Source organism: Vidua chalybeata, chromosome 2 (genome assembly GCF_026979565.1).
Source record: "Vidua chalybeata isolate OUT-0048 chromosome 2, bVidCha1 merged haplotype, whole genome shotgun sequence".
NCBI classification, from domain to species: domain Eukaryota; kingdom Metazoa; phylum Chordata; class Aves; order Passeriformes; family Viduidae; genus Vidua; species Vidua chalybeata.
The window spans coordinates 85,512,862-85,531,386 of NC_071531.1; the positions used below are offsets into that span (position 1 = coordinate 85,512,862).

The 18,525-nt window shown below is 36.3% G+C and overlaps 1 protein-coding gene across 8 annotated transcripts in view; it reads left to right on the top strand.

The window, feature by feature from the left end:
* The window catches only part of YAP1 (Yes1 associated transcriptional regulator), an 86,203-nt gene that overhangs the window by 62,723 nt on the left and 4,955 nt on the right, over positions 1–18,525 (top strand). For 2 of the 8 annotated variants that reach the window (XM_053935159.1, XM_053935164.1), the window contains 4 exons: positions 5,122–5,315; positions 6,812–6,859; positions 13,813–13,943; positions 17,932–18,044. In XM_053935159.1, coding sequence (XP_053791134.1) covers positions 5,122–5,315; positions 6,812–6,859; positions 13,813–13,943; positions 17,932–18,044 — 486 coding nt within the window. The remainder of the gene's footprint in view (positions 1–5,121; positions 5,316–6,811; positions 6,860–13,812; positions 13,944–17,931; positions 18,045–18,525) is intronic. The other 6 variants (XM_053935160.1, XM_053935165.1, XM_053935161.1 and 3 more) reach the window with 3 other exon arrangements.

The window sequence follows — 18,525 nt, forward strand, 5'->3', positions numbered from 1 at the left end:
GCCTAAGACACTAAGATTTGTTTGTACACTTAAAGCAGCAACTGTGAGTGGGATTTCCTTAGAGTAATGTAGCAATACATTATATAGAATACAATCCAGAAACATGACTGGTTAAACAACAAATTGTTTAACCAGTCATGTTTCAGTCATTGTCCTGATTAAAGAACAAATTGTTGTACCAAGCCTTTCTTAAAAAGCTCCTTAGAACATATTTTTATTACTTCTGAGGCTCCTTCAAATCCTACTGGTATTTTTTTTTTTTTCTTCACAGCTCTTTTAAATGTAATCAAAGAAGACTTTTACCTTTGTTGAAGTGTTGCAAACTAGCACCAGGTAAAAGCCTGACTATAGCCAAAAATTATGCACAATAGTTGTCTAGTTTCAAAATGGAGCTGAAGGGGACAAGTTCTTTAGTGCCCCAAATGAAAACATTGATTCTTATTAGTAAGGACAGTCAGCTATAGGATGCTCGCATCCTGAGCTTTTTTGTTGTTGTTTGTTCAACTAAATAATGTCTTCGAATTGGCTGATTAAAATTAGGTTTAGCTTTGAAGGGTGAAATTATAAGTAGGAAAGAAACAACATCAAACATTCAGCTGTGTCTACTAATCATTAAGGGTGCATTCTCTGCATGTAATTCTGCATAGGGGAGAGATACTGTCACTGGCCTGGGACTTGGGATTTTCAACTGACAGAAAATCTTGGGAGAGAAGTTAGCCTTTTATGCTTGAGTTGTTAAAAATGTGTTGGTCTTTTCTCTCTAGCACCAATTTTTTCTGGTAATTTTTTCTCTCTCTTGATTTTGTTTTTTGGGTTTTGGTTGTTTTGTTTTTTTTCCATGTATGTCAACAGTAGTCTAAACTTTTTTCAGGAATTGTCAGGTATTGTCTGGTAATAGTACAGAAGAGGCATTTCTGCTGTTGACAGAAGAACATTTAATGTGTCACATTAAAAGATGAGTAATTTTGTCAAAAACATATTGCAGCAATTGGAATTGACTGTATTCTGCAGATTGTGAAGCCATATTTTAGGACAAGATCTTTTTATTGTCTTAAGTTGTCCATGTTTTTTAACTTGTCTGCCCCTCCTCCTCCCTCAAATCCCCCTCTTCTAGAAACAAAGGCTTGTTTGTTCCTGCTCTGCCTGTGAGGTCTTTGCAGCCTCTGCTGTGTGGGTGCAGAGCCCCTTATTTAAATGCTTTCCATAGCTATGGAAGGTAAGGAACAGGATGCATTATAAACTGGTAAGTCCTAGCTAACAGATAAAATGAAGCTCTTCAACTTTGAATTTGAAGTACTTGAAAAGAACTGTGCATGTCAGGATGATTACAAATACATGAGGTGTAGAAAAAATAAAGTCTGCTGTCTGAGATCACATTAATAAGCATATTCTTTAGAGTGCAGATTTCCACAGTTGTGTCCTGGTAAGTAATGGGGAATTGGAATGTAAAAAGAAAAAAAGCTCACCAACAAAACAAGCAAGCAAAGGTACCTCAACTCCAAATCAACAACAAAAAGCTTTAAAACCCTCTGTTTTTTCCTGTCACTTGAAACAAGATATGTTCCCCCCCCCCTCTTTTTATTAAATACTGTGTTGGAAATTATAGGTAATTACATTCTGCTTTGAGTTTCCCTTGAAGATAGCACACTTGTGTAATCACCAAGGTGTATGAAAATCATTGATACTATTGTTGTGGTTTTTTCACTGGTTCTTCACTTGGATATGTTAAGTCAGTAAAATTCAGTTAGCATCATCTTCTTCTAATATCCTAACTTTTGGTTTAATTTCACAGTTAAAAAGAGTTCGCTTATCTAAAAACATCTCCACAATCTGTTCTGAGGACACTTGAAAATCTTACCAATTTGAAGTCTTTTGCACTTTCATTCTTGAAATAATAAAATGCTCAGAAACATCCTTTCAATAATAATAATAATAATAATAATAATAATAGTAATAACAACAATTTAGAAAGTGGAATTTTAGATTCAGTTTCCACATAGTTACCAAATCATATCATTAAGTGATCCCCTAATATTTATTGATGAATTTTAAGTATACACCAAAGTCTTAATATCTTATGATATTCCTGTTTTAGATGTGCTTTTAATTAGAAATATTACTTTCAAAATGGACATTAGGAGACGTTTTGGGGATCTAGGATAAGGGAATAAAATGAAAAACATCAGAGAAACATGATTTATTTCTTAAAGTTAAAATTGCAAAATCAGTAGGTGAGAAGAATGGAGCAAACAGTGGTCAGAGAGAACAGGAATAATACAAGCAGCTGTCAGAAAGACACACATATATAAAATAAAAAGAGCAGAAAGTGGTATGAGCAGGAAATACAAAGCTGCCTATTTGTGGAAAAGAGAGACTTGTATGGTGCATGCAGGAAAAACAAATCCATAACATGTTGAAGGAATGTTAGTGATAATGTGCTGAAGTGTTTACCTAAGGTTAGACACTGTTAAATTTTTATGAGGTTATCTGTAACATGACTTGACTGAAAACTGCCTTGAAGTAGGACTCTGAAACCATGATTATATAATTGGAGACTAGACTATAAAGGGAGCCTTTTTAACAAAAAAAAAATTTACATTTTCAGCTTTGGGTACTTAAATTCTACAAGCTAGTTTGCTTTTAACTTAGATGTGCTCATTTCAGGTGATTGTAATTTTCGAATTTTTCTCCCTCTTGACTTTACACTGTAATTGACCTTCAGTCTTGTTTAATTGTAGGGTTTGGATCCTGGAACTTCTGAGGATAGGGTTGCAGAATTAACTAACAGCAGGAGAAGGCTGTTTTCTGTTGTCCCCTATTAACGTCATTGCTGCTTATAAGGTGAAAGAGAGTAAGATATATAGAGCAAAAGGCGTGGTCCTGGTTCAAGATTTGAAAAGAGAGAAAGGAGGAGATTTATTCCCCACTCTAGTAGTGTCTTGTCTAGTTTGTCTAAAACTGCTAGATGGGCTGCCTTGCTTTTTGCATTGCTTTCTCTAGCTTCAACTTTGCTTCAGCTTTGATAAATGAAGGTTGAGTAATTGCTGTCAAGCTTCCAGCAGATATTGCCCAGTGGAGCTCCTGGTGCTTGTAGTTAAATGTTCACTGCCCACATCCTTACAGGACAGCTGTTGATGCTGTTAGAACTTTTGCTTAACAGTTTCTAGGTGGTGTCTTGGGGCTAGTCTTCCTGTCACTGGCCCAGAGACCACCACAGCTCGCATGGCAAAGCTGATTAATTGGCTCACTCTGGTCATCTTCTGTCCTGAAGTTCAGTTCTGATGGTGAAGTGGCGCTGGATGTCCCGTAACATCAACTGCTTGATTTTAGGCTTTGATCCACAGGAATGTCATCTTCCCGCTGTTTTTTTTTTTCATGCTGAGTCAGGATGAGACTTGTATGTTGGAACTGAACTGCAGCTCTAGTTGTTTCTACTTGGTACTGGGATCCAGTTTCTATTCCTACTTCACAGGTTCACTTACCTTACAGGAAGTTTTATAATATTAGCAATTATATGTATGAAGCTCTTTAACAAGTAACTGCATGAAATATTGTTTCAAATTACTGTAAGCTATTTTACAGCATTTTATGTTGTCTGGACTCATGAAAATATGACCCTTCTGCCCATTAGACTGTGGAGCCTGTGCTGGACCAGTGGATTAGTTGAAAGGGTAGACTGCAGAGTTGGGTCTCTAATTGGTTTAGTCTTATGTGATAAATATATGTTGGCTTTCTTGGAACAGAAGAACAACACTACTGTACTTTAAATTGAACACTCAGAAGACTGTGGAGACTGAAGGGCTTTTCAGTGAAAAGATGATGCAGATTTTTTAATGAGAGAATTCTTCTTTCTTATGGTAGTTAGAAATGTTCAGGAATCCTCTATATGATGAAAACATTAATTCACACTAATTCTACAGATGTTTGTTTTTTTTTTTTTTTCCCACGTCACTTTGTCATCCTAAAAGAAAATCTATTTTTTTTTTCCTTAGTTTCTGTAAACCATAATCTTCATTCCCAGGGAAAAAAAAATCCCTGCCATTCTCCCATCATTGCTCCCATCACAGAATGCGTACCAAATGCATTCTGCAGAATACTGTGCGTGTTAACAGATTCAGTCTGTTACAGACAACACGATAGAGATGGAAAGCTAATTCCAAGCTGAAAGCTCCTGAAAATAGTGCCTTTGCAAAACAGTCAGCCTTTCCCACCCTATTTTCGCTCTGGGAACTCTAGTGCCTCTGTTGACTTTAACCATATTGGTGTCATGTGAGGGAGAAATCAGGCCTCATGCATCAAATAGATGCATCCCAGTCATGTATTATTTTATAAAATAAAATTGTCTTAGGCCTTGCTTTTATAGGGGAAGGGAAGATGGGTTCTTATTGTGCATTATGCTTTCAAAGTTACATTTTTAGTGTCCGTTCCCCAGGAAAAATGCAATGTATAATTCTGAGGGGTAAAAGAAAATGAAGCACTAGCAAAGTGTTTTTTTATGTTGATGTCAGTATTTATGGCTGTATAATTTATTTGCCAATTCTGTACCAACTCTAATTTTGCCTATCAGGAAGCTCTAAATGAAGTCTCTAACACTAAAATAGTGATGTGACAAGGATGTGAATGCTGGTTGCATGACCTTGCACCACAATGAGTAGCCTTTAATTGTTTTCAGTAAAGGTGAAATGATCCATTTTGTCATTCTGTGTGTTCCCAAGTTAAATGAACCTAAGATTCCACATGAGTAAAACAAGTTATTTACTATTTGTGTCTGCAGTGAGAATAGTTTATTAGAAAGAAGAGAGATTTTTCTAATTCAGCTTGAAATATTTTATTACCACTTTTGAATTTTTAACCAGTTAGCATATTAAACTGTTTTCAGAAGCTTTTAGAACAAGTATGTAGTCTTAACTGTGAGACTGTTGCATTAATTTTACACACATCAATTGCTCACACATGAGCATACGACTCACACTCTGAACATCAGTGTAGCTGCATGTTTTGTACTGTCATGCCTTGTAATTTTGTAGATTTTTTTTAATGTATACCTTTCATGGATACTACTTTCCTTGTGTGTATTTGTTTGAATTTATTTTTTAAATGTTTATTGTTTTGGTTCTTTAGCCATGAATCAGCGAATCAGCCAAAGTGCTCCAGTCAAACAGCCACCTCCTCTAGCTCCTCAGAGTCCCCAGGGTGGTGTGATGGGAGGGAGTAGCTCCAATCAGCAACAACAGATGAGACTTCAGCAGCTACAGATGGAGAAAGAAAGGCTGAGACTGAAGCATCAAGAACTGCTTCGGCAGGTGAGGCCACAGGTTAGACACCTACTTCCGCTATTTCTTTTGTATGTTATGTTTTGGTTTTTCTAAGTTGTTGTTTCAGTGAGTCTTAAAGACCAGTGACTATACAAAAAGCTTTGAGATCTAAAAAAGTCTAAATTCATTCTCTTACTGATATCAGCTTGGTGGTGAAAGTATCTGATTTTTTAAAATGAAGAATTTTGCTTTCCTCCGTCATTCCTCCCTCTAACAAAACTCATAAAGAGCAGGCTTCACAAACTATAAGGATGACAGCATGGACTGTTGATGTGATTGGATATTCCTCCTAATAATATATTTGATATTCATTGAGTTCCAAGTCATGCAAAAAGTTATTTCCCACAGCTACTTTAGTTCTCCCTTTTAAGTGGAGGAAAGTCTTTAGTTTTAGAACCTGTTGTAGTCTGTAGGATTTTGAAGTGTTTTCAAAGTTTATATAAGATACATTGAGGAGATGCTTTGTTGCCAAAATCTTACCTGTTTGATCATGGAGTGAGCATGAAACAACTGAATAACTTGTGCTGCATTTTGAACCTGTGGTTTTCTTATGCTGAAGAATTTCAAACTTCATAATAAGGCAGCAAACTATGCCTTTCAGTGTTTTCTACTATATGGATATGGCTGTAGCAAATATTAAAGTGTAGGGCTGGACTTTGCAATCTCTGGATTGGAGTTCAGGCTTGATCTCCTTTTGACTCTAAGCCTTCTACTTCAATTGTTCAATCTGAGTGTTTTAATAGTTACTACTATCTGTGCTAGATACTTAAGATATTTCTTTGGGTTTTTGACACTGGCAGAAAAAGCACTAATCTTTTCTTTGAGGAAAACCTTCTAAAATCTTTCCCTTTTCACTTTGGGTGATGGGCTTTGTGTCAGAAGAGGATAACATCTTAATGTCTTCAAAGACAGCTTTTCTCTTTCTTCATCACCTGCAGTATTCTGTCCTGGAATCTGACTTCCATTATCCCCTTTGTAGTCAAGGACTGTTTTGTAGGAATCTTCAGCATCTCTTGGTGTAAGATGGGTCATCTTTACAGGCATTACTTTTTATAGTACTCTAGGTAAGAATACATTGCAAAGGTGGCATCAGGACTTTCTCTCTGCTTAAGCACCTGGGCTTCTGCTGTTCCTGCTTTGCAATTAATCCACAAACAGATATTTTTCCCTGTGCTAGCATGCTTCTAGGTAGGCCTTCTAATTGTCTTCTTGCCTCAGTTGTCATTGAGAACCTGACTAACTTTGGAGCAGGTGACAACCGATTCTCTTCATGTTGTTCTCCTTAGTCATTAAGCTTATCTGTCAAATATGTATCCTTGGTAAATCTGTGAGTTTTGTTTCACTGTGTCATGATTTTCACAGTTCTTAACTCCCTTATCCTGTCTCATCTGGCCTGTTTCGGGGGCTTGATACTACAAGATGGTGTTTATAAGACAGCCTGCATAGGTAAACCATGCAGCTAAAGTAATTTTTATCCATCTTATTTTTACTCTTAGGCATTGCGGAATATCAATCCCAGCACAGCAAATTCTCCAAAACATCAGGTAGGCTCTTAACTGATGTTTCAGCATAATTAGAAAAATGAGAGCATTAAGTTAGGCTAGCAGGGAACTTTTTGCTACATGAAAACATTCTAAAAGAAAAAAAAAACCTCTGCCATGCACATTTTTTAATCACTTTTCTGGTCACAGCCCTAACACTGTTTTTAGGAGTGCTGCATTGCCACAACTTTCATTGCACATTTTTTTTGCATTGAAAACAACCTTCTTGTTTAGCATTCTTGAGGATACTGCTGTTCCAGTCCTGATGTCATCAAGATGTTTATTTGAAGCAAACTATCTAAGGTAGTAGTTGGTGACTTTTAAGTACTGTTCATATGAATGTTCTTATCAGTTTGTTAAAGCAGGTATGATCTTAGAGAAGGATATCTGTTATCACTTAATGAAAAGTCACTTGAAATGGTTATGATTTTTAAGCATGCATAGTATAACAGAATTACTTAATAGGTTAGACTAACAAAATAATTGCTATGGAGATATAATTTTTCCATTTTGACATTTAACTGGTTCTTGCACACATACATTTTCTGTATAGGAAACATCAGTTATGAAAAGCTCAGACCAAAATAAAATTGTTCAAAACATGAAGCATAATAAACAGCTTAATGTGGTCTTCTTTCAGTTGCTAAAGAAGTTGACCAGAGAATGAATCTCTGGAAGGGTGGATTTATGGATATATTCAGAGAACTTCATGCTTACTATTGTTAGAAGTTTTTCAATATACTGGTTCTTAGCACAATATTTGTGTTGGCTTGCACTGTACTTTGTTTTTTAAGACATACCTCTGTATGCACTAGGCAAAAAAAACAGAATAAAAGAAAGTATCCTCTGTTTGGAAGCGATAAGTACTGATGTAGTGTTGCATTCTGAAGAGTACCACAAACCTTGTATGTTACTAGATACAGGAACCTCAGACCTTAATGCTGACACCCCGGAAAAAATACTTTCTTGTTTGACAATACCAGAGCAGCTCTTAAACAGAAGCATTTTAATTGAGATGTAGTAATTTGATTCATTAGCAAAGCATTAGCCACATAATGATCTTATCAATCGATATTAGATCCTATTCTGGAGAAGAAAAAAAATGTCCTCAAGAATAATGGGTATACAAGAGAATAAACAAAGGAGAACTCCTCCACACCAGTTGAAAACACCTTATCTTCTAACATAATACGGTTATTCACAGGGGATATTTTTCTTACGGCATGCCAAAAGTATATTCTGTGTTTTCTTCTATGCCTGAAGCCCTGTCATTGTTCATTCTTCCACTAATTTCTTCCTGTTGGCAACTCAAAAAAATACAGGAGATGGAGAAGTTTGTTATCAGTTTTATACTTAACTCTGTAAGATGAGGTTTTTGGAACTTCTTGAAATTATGGCTTTAAATCCTAAAAAACAGTGAAAACTCAGATGAATTATCAAAACTGATAATTCATCAAATGTATATGTAGTGGTCACTCTGCTGTGTTTGGAGTGGAAACTGATTAAAGAATTCATACAAAAATCAGGATTCCATTTATATTTAACCTTACTTCCTACCATACCTCCTGCCTGGGATCAGTTTTATTAGTCTGCACTTACTAATGAGTCAAGGAGTGTGTGAGTGATCTGTTGGGTAGAAGAAAGGGCAGTTGTGTCACCTTTAAAGTTCTGTAATACTAGACTATTCATGTTGCACCATCTAAATGTACTTTTTGTGTTTTCATATCACATCAGTAATGTAATGAATAGCCACAGGTGGAAGAAAGTGTTTAGAGAACTGCTTCTGGGTTCTGTTTCTCTAAATGCTTCTTGAGGCCTAGTACTCTAGAGGCAAATGTAGTCTGTCTTCTCTGATGATGCTGCTATTGAAGTCCCAATCCATACATCTGATCAGATCACAGCTGACCTAGTGAATCTGGAAAATGTATAGAAAGAATTAAAATTTCTTTGTTCAACTTTTTCTTTCAGACAGGTCTTTCTTTTTGAATAAAATTATAAGTTTGGAGGAATTACCTGCTTTCCTGATGATAAAGCTGTGCTTGGTGGCAGAGTAATTGCTTCTCTTGCTAAATTTTAGGTATTCTTTTAAGGAATAATAAAAATTAAATCTTCATATGTTCAGTGCTCTTAATTCTGGGAAGTCTAAGGCTGTTTTAGAGAGGGATTGCTAAGGTCTTTCATTTGTAAAGAAATTATGTAACACTGGCATTCTTGAAGCTTGCATCTAATGAAATCTCTTGTATAGATGGATTAAAAACATCTGAGAAATGTTCCTTAACTTTTAGCTGGATCTCTGAACTTTTCGTGTCACACAATCACTAGGTTAGAAGGGACTGGTGGAGGTCATCTAGTCCAACATCCTCATCCTTCTTGACATTTTTCCCCATGTATCTTGGATCCAGTACCATGGTTGTATTGATATCTACAGTCAGGTTTTTTTGGTACTGGGTAACCCTAGTGTCCCTACTAGGTTTTGGTCTCTTTGCCATGGTGCTGCAGTATGCTGTGGTGACACTAACATTCCAAGTGTTGTGTATGGAAGCCTTCTGAAAAGAGCAAATAATTGCTCAGTTTAATTTTTTATAGAAAACACGGTAAGAGGCTCTTCTTGTTTGAATGAGGATGCATTTTACTGAAATTCTAAAAATTTCAAAGGTATCTGTAGCCAAAATTACAACTTACTGTGTCTGCAAGAACTGTTGATACATCCAGGAAATTTAAAAACACCAAGCATTTGTTCAGTTACTTTGCTTATCGTCATCAGTTAAAATTGAACAGATGTTAAGTAACAGATTTCTTCCTTTACAGTGTGCTGTGGAAAGAAATAGAGGCAAATAATGTCGAGGTACTGATGGCATTATTCTTGGATGTTGTGCAGACTATTTTCTTGTGCTGAGAATGGAAGATTTCTTATTTATCTGCTGCTAATATTAGAGTATTTGCTATTAAGATCAGCATACTACATATTTATGAGACAAGTTCCTCTGTATATGCTTGCTCATTCTGTATCTGCTGCTTGTTTTTTCTAGCTTGTTTCTAAGCTTTACAGATCAACAAAAGAATTGTATTGCTTGCTCATATGTGTAGATCTTTATGGATAAATACCTTGTTTAAAAGTCTGTATAGTAAATCAGAACTGGCTGTGCTGGTTGTTGTGACTGAAGCAGTGAATGGTCTGTTTCCCGCTTAGTCCTCACAAAATGTCCAGCTCCTCATTGTGGAGTTCATTTGTCTTCCATCTGTCCCTGTGTCTTCCCTGTTTCTTTTGCATACATGCTATAACTTTGTGGCCCTCACAAAAATGCAAGCACTTAATCTGAAGAAGCACTGGTGCTGTAAGTCTGCTGTGGTCTTCTCTTTCCCCTAAAACTTCTCTCCCCTCCCAGGAAAGTCTGTGGATCATTTGAAAGTTAGGTGATGGTTGGTGGCAGAAATGTTACAATTGGCACTTCTAAAGTAAATTTGGAAAACCAATTATCAGGATATATCAAGTCAAATTGAGTAGCATATCCTAGGTTTAATACTGTAAGAAAATAAGTTAGTTGCACAAGTCATCTGTGTTTCCTCAAAAGCCAGTGAAGATAAAAATGGTCTTAAAAGGGTAGTTTTATAAAGTTAATTTGAATGTGGTGTGAATGACCTGTAACTTAATGTAAAACTTAATCTGTCTGGAATTATGAAAAAAAAAGTGCATGAGGTCAGCCAGATAAATTACACAGTGCTGACCTTATTTTTAAAATTATTTAAGGAGATTACAGAGAATTTTGGTCTCTTGTGTAATAACTAAAATTCAGCTTTTGTGCTAACAATAGGAATACTAAGCTTTTCTTTTCCCAGAGGTACAAAACAAGTTTGACATACTTAAAAAATAGGATGAGATCAATTCATAGAAATCTAAGCCAGGATTTTGTCATAGTTTTATTTTTGCCTCTAGATTTTAAGTGCTTCTAATAAAGCACATATTTTAAAGCATGAATTAAAAGCCTGGAGTTCACATTGCTCTGTTTTGGAGCTGGAAGAGACTTGGACACTCCCATACATTTTTTTTAAGTATAGAAAATCTACAACTTTTTTATTGCAAAACAGGTTTATAAGGAAGGAGAAATTAAAAGACTGTTCTTCAAGCAACACAAATTCAGCTTCTATTTTTTATGCCTTTTAGGAAAAATAGTCTTTACATACTCTTTAGGCCTTTAGGAAACTTTGCTTATATTACAGAATGATTAAAAATTGTCCTGTATTTGTTTCTCAATAGCTTTTCTTTTTTGGTAATTCCTTTTTCTTTCAGACTCCCAGAATGACATAAATTTATTACTTCGATGAGTAATAACATTCTTTTGAGGGGAAAGTGCTTCTGACTCCTTTAAAAGTAGCAGTAATACTACTTATAAATAGTTAAAAATAGTTGCAGTTTTCCATTTTTTAGCAATGTTGTTAAAACAAAAAAGTAGTACTAATTTTAAAAATACTAGTTTCACTATGTAGTACATGCCAAAAAATAGGCAAAATATAGTTCTCTCTCCTGGTTTAATACATCTCTTTATTGGGCCTTTAGAGAAATGAGATTTTTTTTTTTTGTTTTAGCTGGCTAGTGTCTTGAGCTGCATTTATTTTTACCATATTGTTTAAGTTCATGTATTGATGAAACTTCAACCTCTTCTACACTCTGAGGATTTAGAAAAATACAAAGGTAACTCCCCTGTTTTTCCCTATTTCTTGTTCCTTTGTACTGACTTTTTTTTATAGTAACAGAAGAAAAATTGTGTGGATTTTTTTCTTTCCTGGTGTCAGTAGCTCTTGAAAAGGGGATGTCTGGATTTCTTATCTTCCTCACAACTACTGAATCAGGAGGCAGTTCCAATTGGAAAGGCCACACAAAGGAAATAAAATGTCACTTTAGTTCATATACAGAAATTACTCCATGTAGATTTTGCTTTGTTATCACTCTTTGTGGCACTGGTATGTGATTAAGCTGCTTCTGCAGTCTGCTGGCACTTCTGGCTCCCCTTCATCCAAATCAGGGACTGCAGCCTGAGGAAATAAAGATGTAATGCACAGCTCAAACCAAGAGGGAAGGGGAAAAGGACAGAGTACTTGGGTGAGCAGTTCTTGAGTTATCTCTGGGATAGCTGGTCTAAAACCTTCTGCCTTCTTCAGATCACTGTTTGGGAAATTACAGGAAGGAACACTTCTTTCTTTCTTTTTTACAAATGGATGAGTCTACCTGTGTATCAGGTAACTTGTGACTGATACAAGGTTGCAAACTTAGCTGTGAATAAGATGTCATTATATAGGCTTTACATTTGGTTTTATTACATAAGCAAATGAATATCATATGGATAAAGAAATTATTAAAAGATGTTTAACATCCTGTGATCTGAAAATGGGGATGGAGTATTACTACTGTTTGTTAGAACAGTGGCCAGATAAGTGGTGATGAGCACAGGGCTGGGTTAACTTGAAGGAGTAATTGAGTGTGATGAACAGAAAAAACAATGGTATGCTTGTACACTTTCTGCAGAGATCTAATCAACTAGTGAGAGAATTTTCTAGTACAAAACGTAAAACTCAAAGGAATATGTAGAATAGTAATCTACAGGAATGGGAGTGAAGCATGAGGAGAGGAGAGGAGAGGAGAGGAGAGGAGAGGAGAGGAGAGGAGAGGAGAGGAGAGGAGAGGAGAGGAGAGGAGAGGAGAGGAGAGGAGAGGAGAGGAGAGGAGAGGAGAGGAGAGGAGCTGGCAGTAGGAAAGCTTCAATACACAGTCTGCTGGAAATAAAATAAAATAACCTTAGATTTCTTAAAAAGAAATCACTTGGAAAAAGAACAGGGGCAAAGTTAGTTTTACGTACTAAAAGACTACAGTATAGTAGTCCTTAAGCTTATCATTGAAAATGGATGAAGACCTCTTATTTTACAAGTGAGAAATGTTGATTATTGTCCAGACTGACAGGATTGGTTTTGCCTGAGATTATCTTCCCAGGCACAGCCATACTACCAGTAATGGTGACAAGATAGTCAATAGATTTATCAATCTCTGCAATAACAAAGCTCAGTCTTGGTGGGACATTTGATGGGATGATGTTTGAATAGAGTTGCTTGAAGAAAATTACTGTATTTTCACATGTGTAACTCATGGATTACTTGTTTAAAAAGGGGAGAGGAATCACTGGAAATTACATCAAATGTTGCTTATTTCCATCTGCCCTTAATAGAATGCATTTTATATTAGCACTTACTTTCAGTAATGGATGGTTTGATTCAAGCTGATGAACATTCAGATGTGTAAAAAAATTATATGCAATTTAGGTTTGTAACTTCAGAAGTGCAGTGTCTTGGCCTTACTAAGAAATTACTCAGAATTTGAAGAGCTTTGAAATTTAATTAGGGAACTAATCACTGATTTGATCAGTCAGAAATTTCAAATGCATGCCTCAAACAGGAATAATGAATGGAAACTTTTAGGGAAAGACTTGAAAGTTTGCTGACTGAAACAAGAAAGGTACAAAGGAAGCCAGGAACTAAATCAGAATTTAAAAGAAATGGGGATAAAATGCTATTTAGCAGAGCTAAACTGGTTATATTAGGGGTCAGATAGTATTTACAATTCTTCTTTTGGTTTAAGTGTAGACTTAGCACAAAGATACTGAAGTGAACTAGAAAATATTTGTGTAAGCATACAGTTGTTTATATCCATAAATACTTTTACAGTGCTGTCTCTGTAATGGTGGTCATGGCTGCTGGAACTTGCATTTTCATTGAAGCCAGTACAGATTCTTGGTTTGTCCTCAGAAACTTTAGTTTCATTTCATTTAACTCTTCTAACTGGAAGCAGTAAAAGCAGTAAAATTCCAGGAAGCTTTATCAATTATCTATAATGTCATGTGTTTATGTATCCAAAAAGCGCATTCAAATGCCTGACATGATCTCTCTTTCTTCCTCTCCTGCTGTTCTAGGAATTGGCTCTCCGTAGCCAGCTTCCAACAATGGAACAAGACGGTGGATCTCAAAACCCCGTGTCATCTCCTGGAATGTCTCAGGAACTGAGAACGATGACTACAAATAGTTCTGACCCCTTTCTTAACAGGTTTGTAGGAGTAGCTACTAGAGGAAAGAAATTTGATTTAAAATTCTGTTTGGTACATGTAATAGTTTATTTTGAACATCTGTCTGTGCCAAGAGCCACAGCTGTAAATGAATCTTTCCTTAAATGGCAAGTCTAGTAAAAGTTGAAGATTAAAAGCTGTCTCCTGTGGGAGGAAGTAGTCTGTTCAGACTTGTAGGAAGGTTTTTATTCAAAGTCATAACATGTTTGCCTCTGCATAATCTGTTGACTAACAGTCATTTCAAATTACTGGCTCAATTTGTGAATAGCTCGCTGTGAGATCAAATGAACTGTGAGGCACATTTAGGATTGCAGCTTGAGGTTCAATTTAAGGTTTCTCCATTCACCCCTCCCCTCCACTTCAGGTATTTAGCAGTATTTTTACTCTGCTAATGTTAGGTCTACAAATAGTGGCATGTTTCATTTTAAATGCTGTCTTATTTTGAAGTGGGTATTTTCATTCAAGATTTAGAATCTTACAATATAGAGTCATCTTTCATAAAACTTTTTCCTAAATCCCTCTGACTTGAAGCATTTATTTTGTTGGAAATACTGTTCGAATTTCAGCTTGCAAATGCTTCCTACCAAACATTACAACTTTAGAGACACTGCTGCAGCTTGAGATAAATGATATCTGTACTTTGGGTAATCCCTTTGGGAATATTTATCTCCTACACAGACAATTCTGATTAGAAAACTTGATGTTTTATGGAGGGATTACCCTACATGGAATCCATCCTGTAGGGTGTTCTTGCATGAGCCTCAACTGTGCTGGCTTTGTCCTAAGGAATAAGAAACAAGACAATTTAAACCTGACTTGCTCTCATACGGGAAGCCTCCGTAGACAGTATCAATGTGATATCAATGTGGTATAGTAACATTCTAGCTTGAACTTCTGGAAGGCTGCTGCCATCATACACCATACAGGTCCTCACATCTTGAAAACCTGCCTTCTGACCTGAAGGAAATGCATCTTTAGGTTTCAAGCAGCCATGGCAGTGGACTGATGCAGTTTATCCGTTGTTAGTCTACACACATAAAATATAAAGTGATGGATCTTTACCATTAACTAGAAACAAGGGGAAAAGCTAGAAAGAGCAAATGTACATTCTGTAGTTTTATGGCAGGTTGATATTTACTGCAAAGTGCAAAAAGATACTGCTTGCCTAGCTGCATATATGTTTAACTGGGTTTTTTTTTTATGTAGCCCTTACCCCATACAAAATATTGAAAATCTATGTTTGACTTGAGTTCAGATTATCTTAATTTGCATTTTAGTTTGAAAATTTGTCTCTTTCTAGGCTGGTGTATGTGTGGCACCACAATTAATTCTGTCATATGGATGTGGAAAAGGGATTTTTAAGAAAGGACATCTGTGAATATGCATTGCTGTCTCAGAAAGCAGTCCAATAGTTTTGACCTAAAGATCTTGTTGATACAAGATCCTTATGTTAAAGTTCAGACTTCAAGAAATGCTCCTTTCTATCTTTATAGGGTGTATATAAACTTCCTGGTGAGACAATACTAAATTTAGGCCCCAGAGTTACATATTCAGAGTTTAGGTTGTTTAATATTTTCTGCTGCCTATATAATAGAAGCATTAAAAAATCTCAGAAAATTGGAGTAATTTGACATAATGCTCAGTAGTGGTTTAAAATGCATAATCAAATCTGCCTGCTGTCTTCAGTACTTATACTTATGGTATATTTGATTTTTTTTTCTTTTTTTGAATGGGATATTCATCAGTGCAGATGTCATTAGACTATTTCACCTTTTGATTTGCCACACTTGTTTATATATTTTTGTCGGTTAGATTTATATTGGTAGTGATGGTAGTTCTTTGTTTAACTCCTAAATTGGTATTTCTTCTTTTGTATACACATATTTTAACAATGATTATTTGAAGAAGAATCCACTCTATTTTGGGTAATGCTGTTTAGTTACATGTGGTAATTTTGGGTGGTATGACTACTAAATGAACAAATCCTTGTTGAAGAAAGAGGAAATGTGTATTAAGGAATGATTTGAAGAGAAGTACTGGACATTCCAAGTGTGATAGCAGCAGCAAAAAACCTTCTTCTCTGCAGTGATTTAGTTCAGCATAGTCTCAGTTCTGTTTTTAGTATTTTTTTCCCATAAAGTAAACCAGATTTTTGTTCACAGAAGTTCTAAATTGTTTAAGTTTAATTACTTAATTAATTGTATTGAATGTGTGGTGATTCTGTTCTTAAATCAATCTGAAAAAAGAGAAATATTTGTGTTTTATCTATAAAGAAATGTTAGATTCCTTTCTTGTGTGGCAAAGGTGTCTTCATGGAATCAAATATATATATTTATATACATGGCTGAAGGCATTCTACTGGCATCTGATGTTGAATAGCTGTTCATAATTTTTTTGGTTCTTTATACTTGACAAAAAGGCATATACTATATACTTCACAAGTACATTATGAGGAGGATTAGTATGTCTTCAAATGATAATTTGAACAGTAAACCAAGTTGATGTTCATTGCGGATGCCAGATGGAAAATCAGTAAGGATTCTCAGTGAATCTCCAAATACATAACCTGAAGAAACACAGATTTTGAAAATATTTTGTAAAGACTGAATATTAGGAGATGCAGAGGGGAGGGAGGTAATGGTGGCCTTCAACCGCTGCTTATACGGGCCACAACTCCTGCTAGCAAAGCTGCTCCAGCATGGGCTTCTCTTTCCATGGGGCCACAGGTGCTGTACGCCTGCTTCAGCAGAGGCTTCCCATGGGCTCACTTCCTCCTTGAGGCATCAACCTGCTCTGGTATGGATCCTCCACAGGCTGCAGGCAGATCTTTGCTCCCTCTTACATCTCCACAAGCTGCAGGGGCACAGCAGCCTAACTATGGGCTGTACACCACAGGCTACAGGGGAATCTCTGCTCTGGTGCCTGGAGCACCTCCTGCCCCTCCTTCTGCACTGACCTTGGGGTCTGCAGGCTGTTCCTTTCTCCCACCTGCTGTTCAGCATTTTTCCCCTCTTCTTAAATATGTTATGACAAAGGTACCACCATTGTCACTGATTGGCTGAGCTTTGGGCAGCTGGACCACTTCAGAGACAGCTGGAAGCAGCTGTCTAACATGGGATCAGCTCCTCCTGCTGTGTCACACAGCACAGTGATCCCTGCAGACCCCTGCTACCAAAACCATGCTATATCATCTCAACACAGTGGCCTGCTTGCCCTCCCCTTCCCACATTTTCCACTGTGACTCTTGGTCTTGCTTGCTGTGCTGGCAGGAGATGGCAGTCAGAAAGTGAAGGTATGTAAGGCCCCATGCCATCAGTTTGGTTAACTATTCTGTCAGCAAGATCATTGTGATCAGGGTTTGTTTATAGGATGGCTTCTGTACCAGGGTTTGATTTATATTTCGGTGCTCTCTTGCCTTGACATGTGTGACTGAACAAGTAGTAATGCAGCAGTGGGAAGCAGTTGAAGAATTGTTTAAGGAGTTCCAACTATTTATAACAGCAGTGACCTAAAAATACACTTCAGTGGTTAATTAAACTTCTAACATTAGTTAGAAGTAATTTTTTTAATTCCTTTTTTTTTATCCTTATGGAAGCATAAAAGGGTGCACCATAATTATTATTATTTTTATAATCATTATGGATTACCTGATACGCTTCGAAAGGTTTTAGCTGTGTGTGGGTGGGTGTGAAAATATTAAAATCATGCACAACACAAGAAGGCAATTTCTTAAAGCTGGTTAGGCATGTTCTGAAGTTAAATTGAATCTAAATAATATGGTTTTAATTGGAAAAGGTCTGCATAAACTCAGGTGTCTCATGCAGACAAATGCTTCAGTTTTTATTAGAATAGGGGATTTCTCATGGTAGCAATGTTTTCAAAGCCCATAAATTAATTCAAAACAAGCATCTTATTTTATATTTTTCAGTGTTCTATCCTCATTTTTTAACTCCTTATCTTCTGTTACAGTGGAACATACCACTCCAGAGATGAAAGCACAGACAGTGGACTTAGCATGAGCAGTTACAGTGTACCCAGAACCCCAGATGACTTCCTGAACAGTGTTGATGAGATGGATACAGGTCTGGTTTGTGTACATTTTTAATGCATGTTTTCCAAATACACTTGTATCCATTTGCAATGAAAACAAGTAATTCTGAAAAGCTCTGATACTATTTGCATTGTTTTTTACCTTTTCCTATTTCCCCTATTTTTCTGATAAAAACATTATGGTTAGATTTGTGAAAAAAATATATTTGTAATCAACTCTGTTGGGAGGATGGGGAAATTGCTTGTAAGTAGTATCTCTCCTGCTTTTATAAGGAATTTAAGCGTGTTTGCTTTTTGAAGTAATGTTGTTCAGAGCTAAGAATAGTACCTCATCCAGTGTTGTTAATACTACTCTAAAACTATATTTGACTCAGTATTGTCTTTTTCCTTCAAGTGTAAAAATTAAATTATGCTAAATGACATCAAAGATCTGTAAGATTTGGGTCAGTAGGTGAAAGTTGGAAACAAAGGCATGTTCTTTATGCATCTGCACGCAGCCAAGTTATCTTTGGG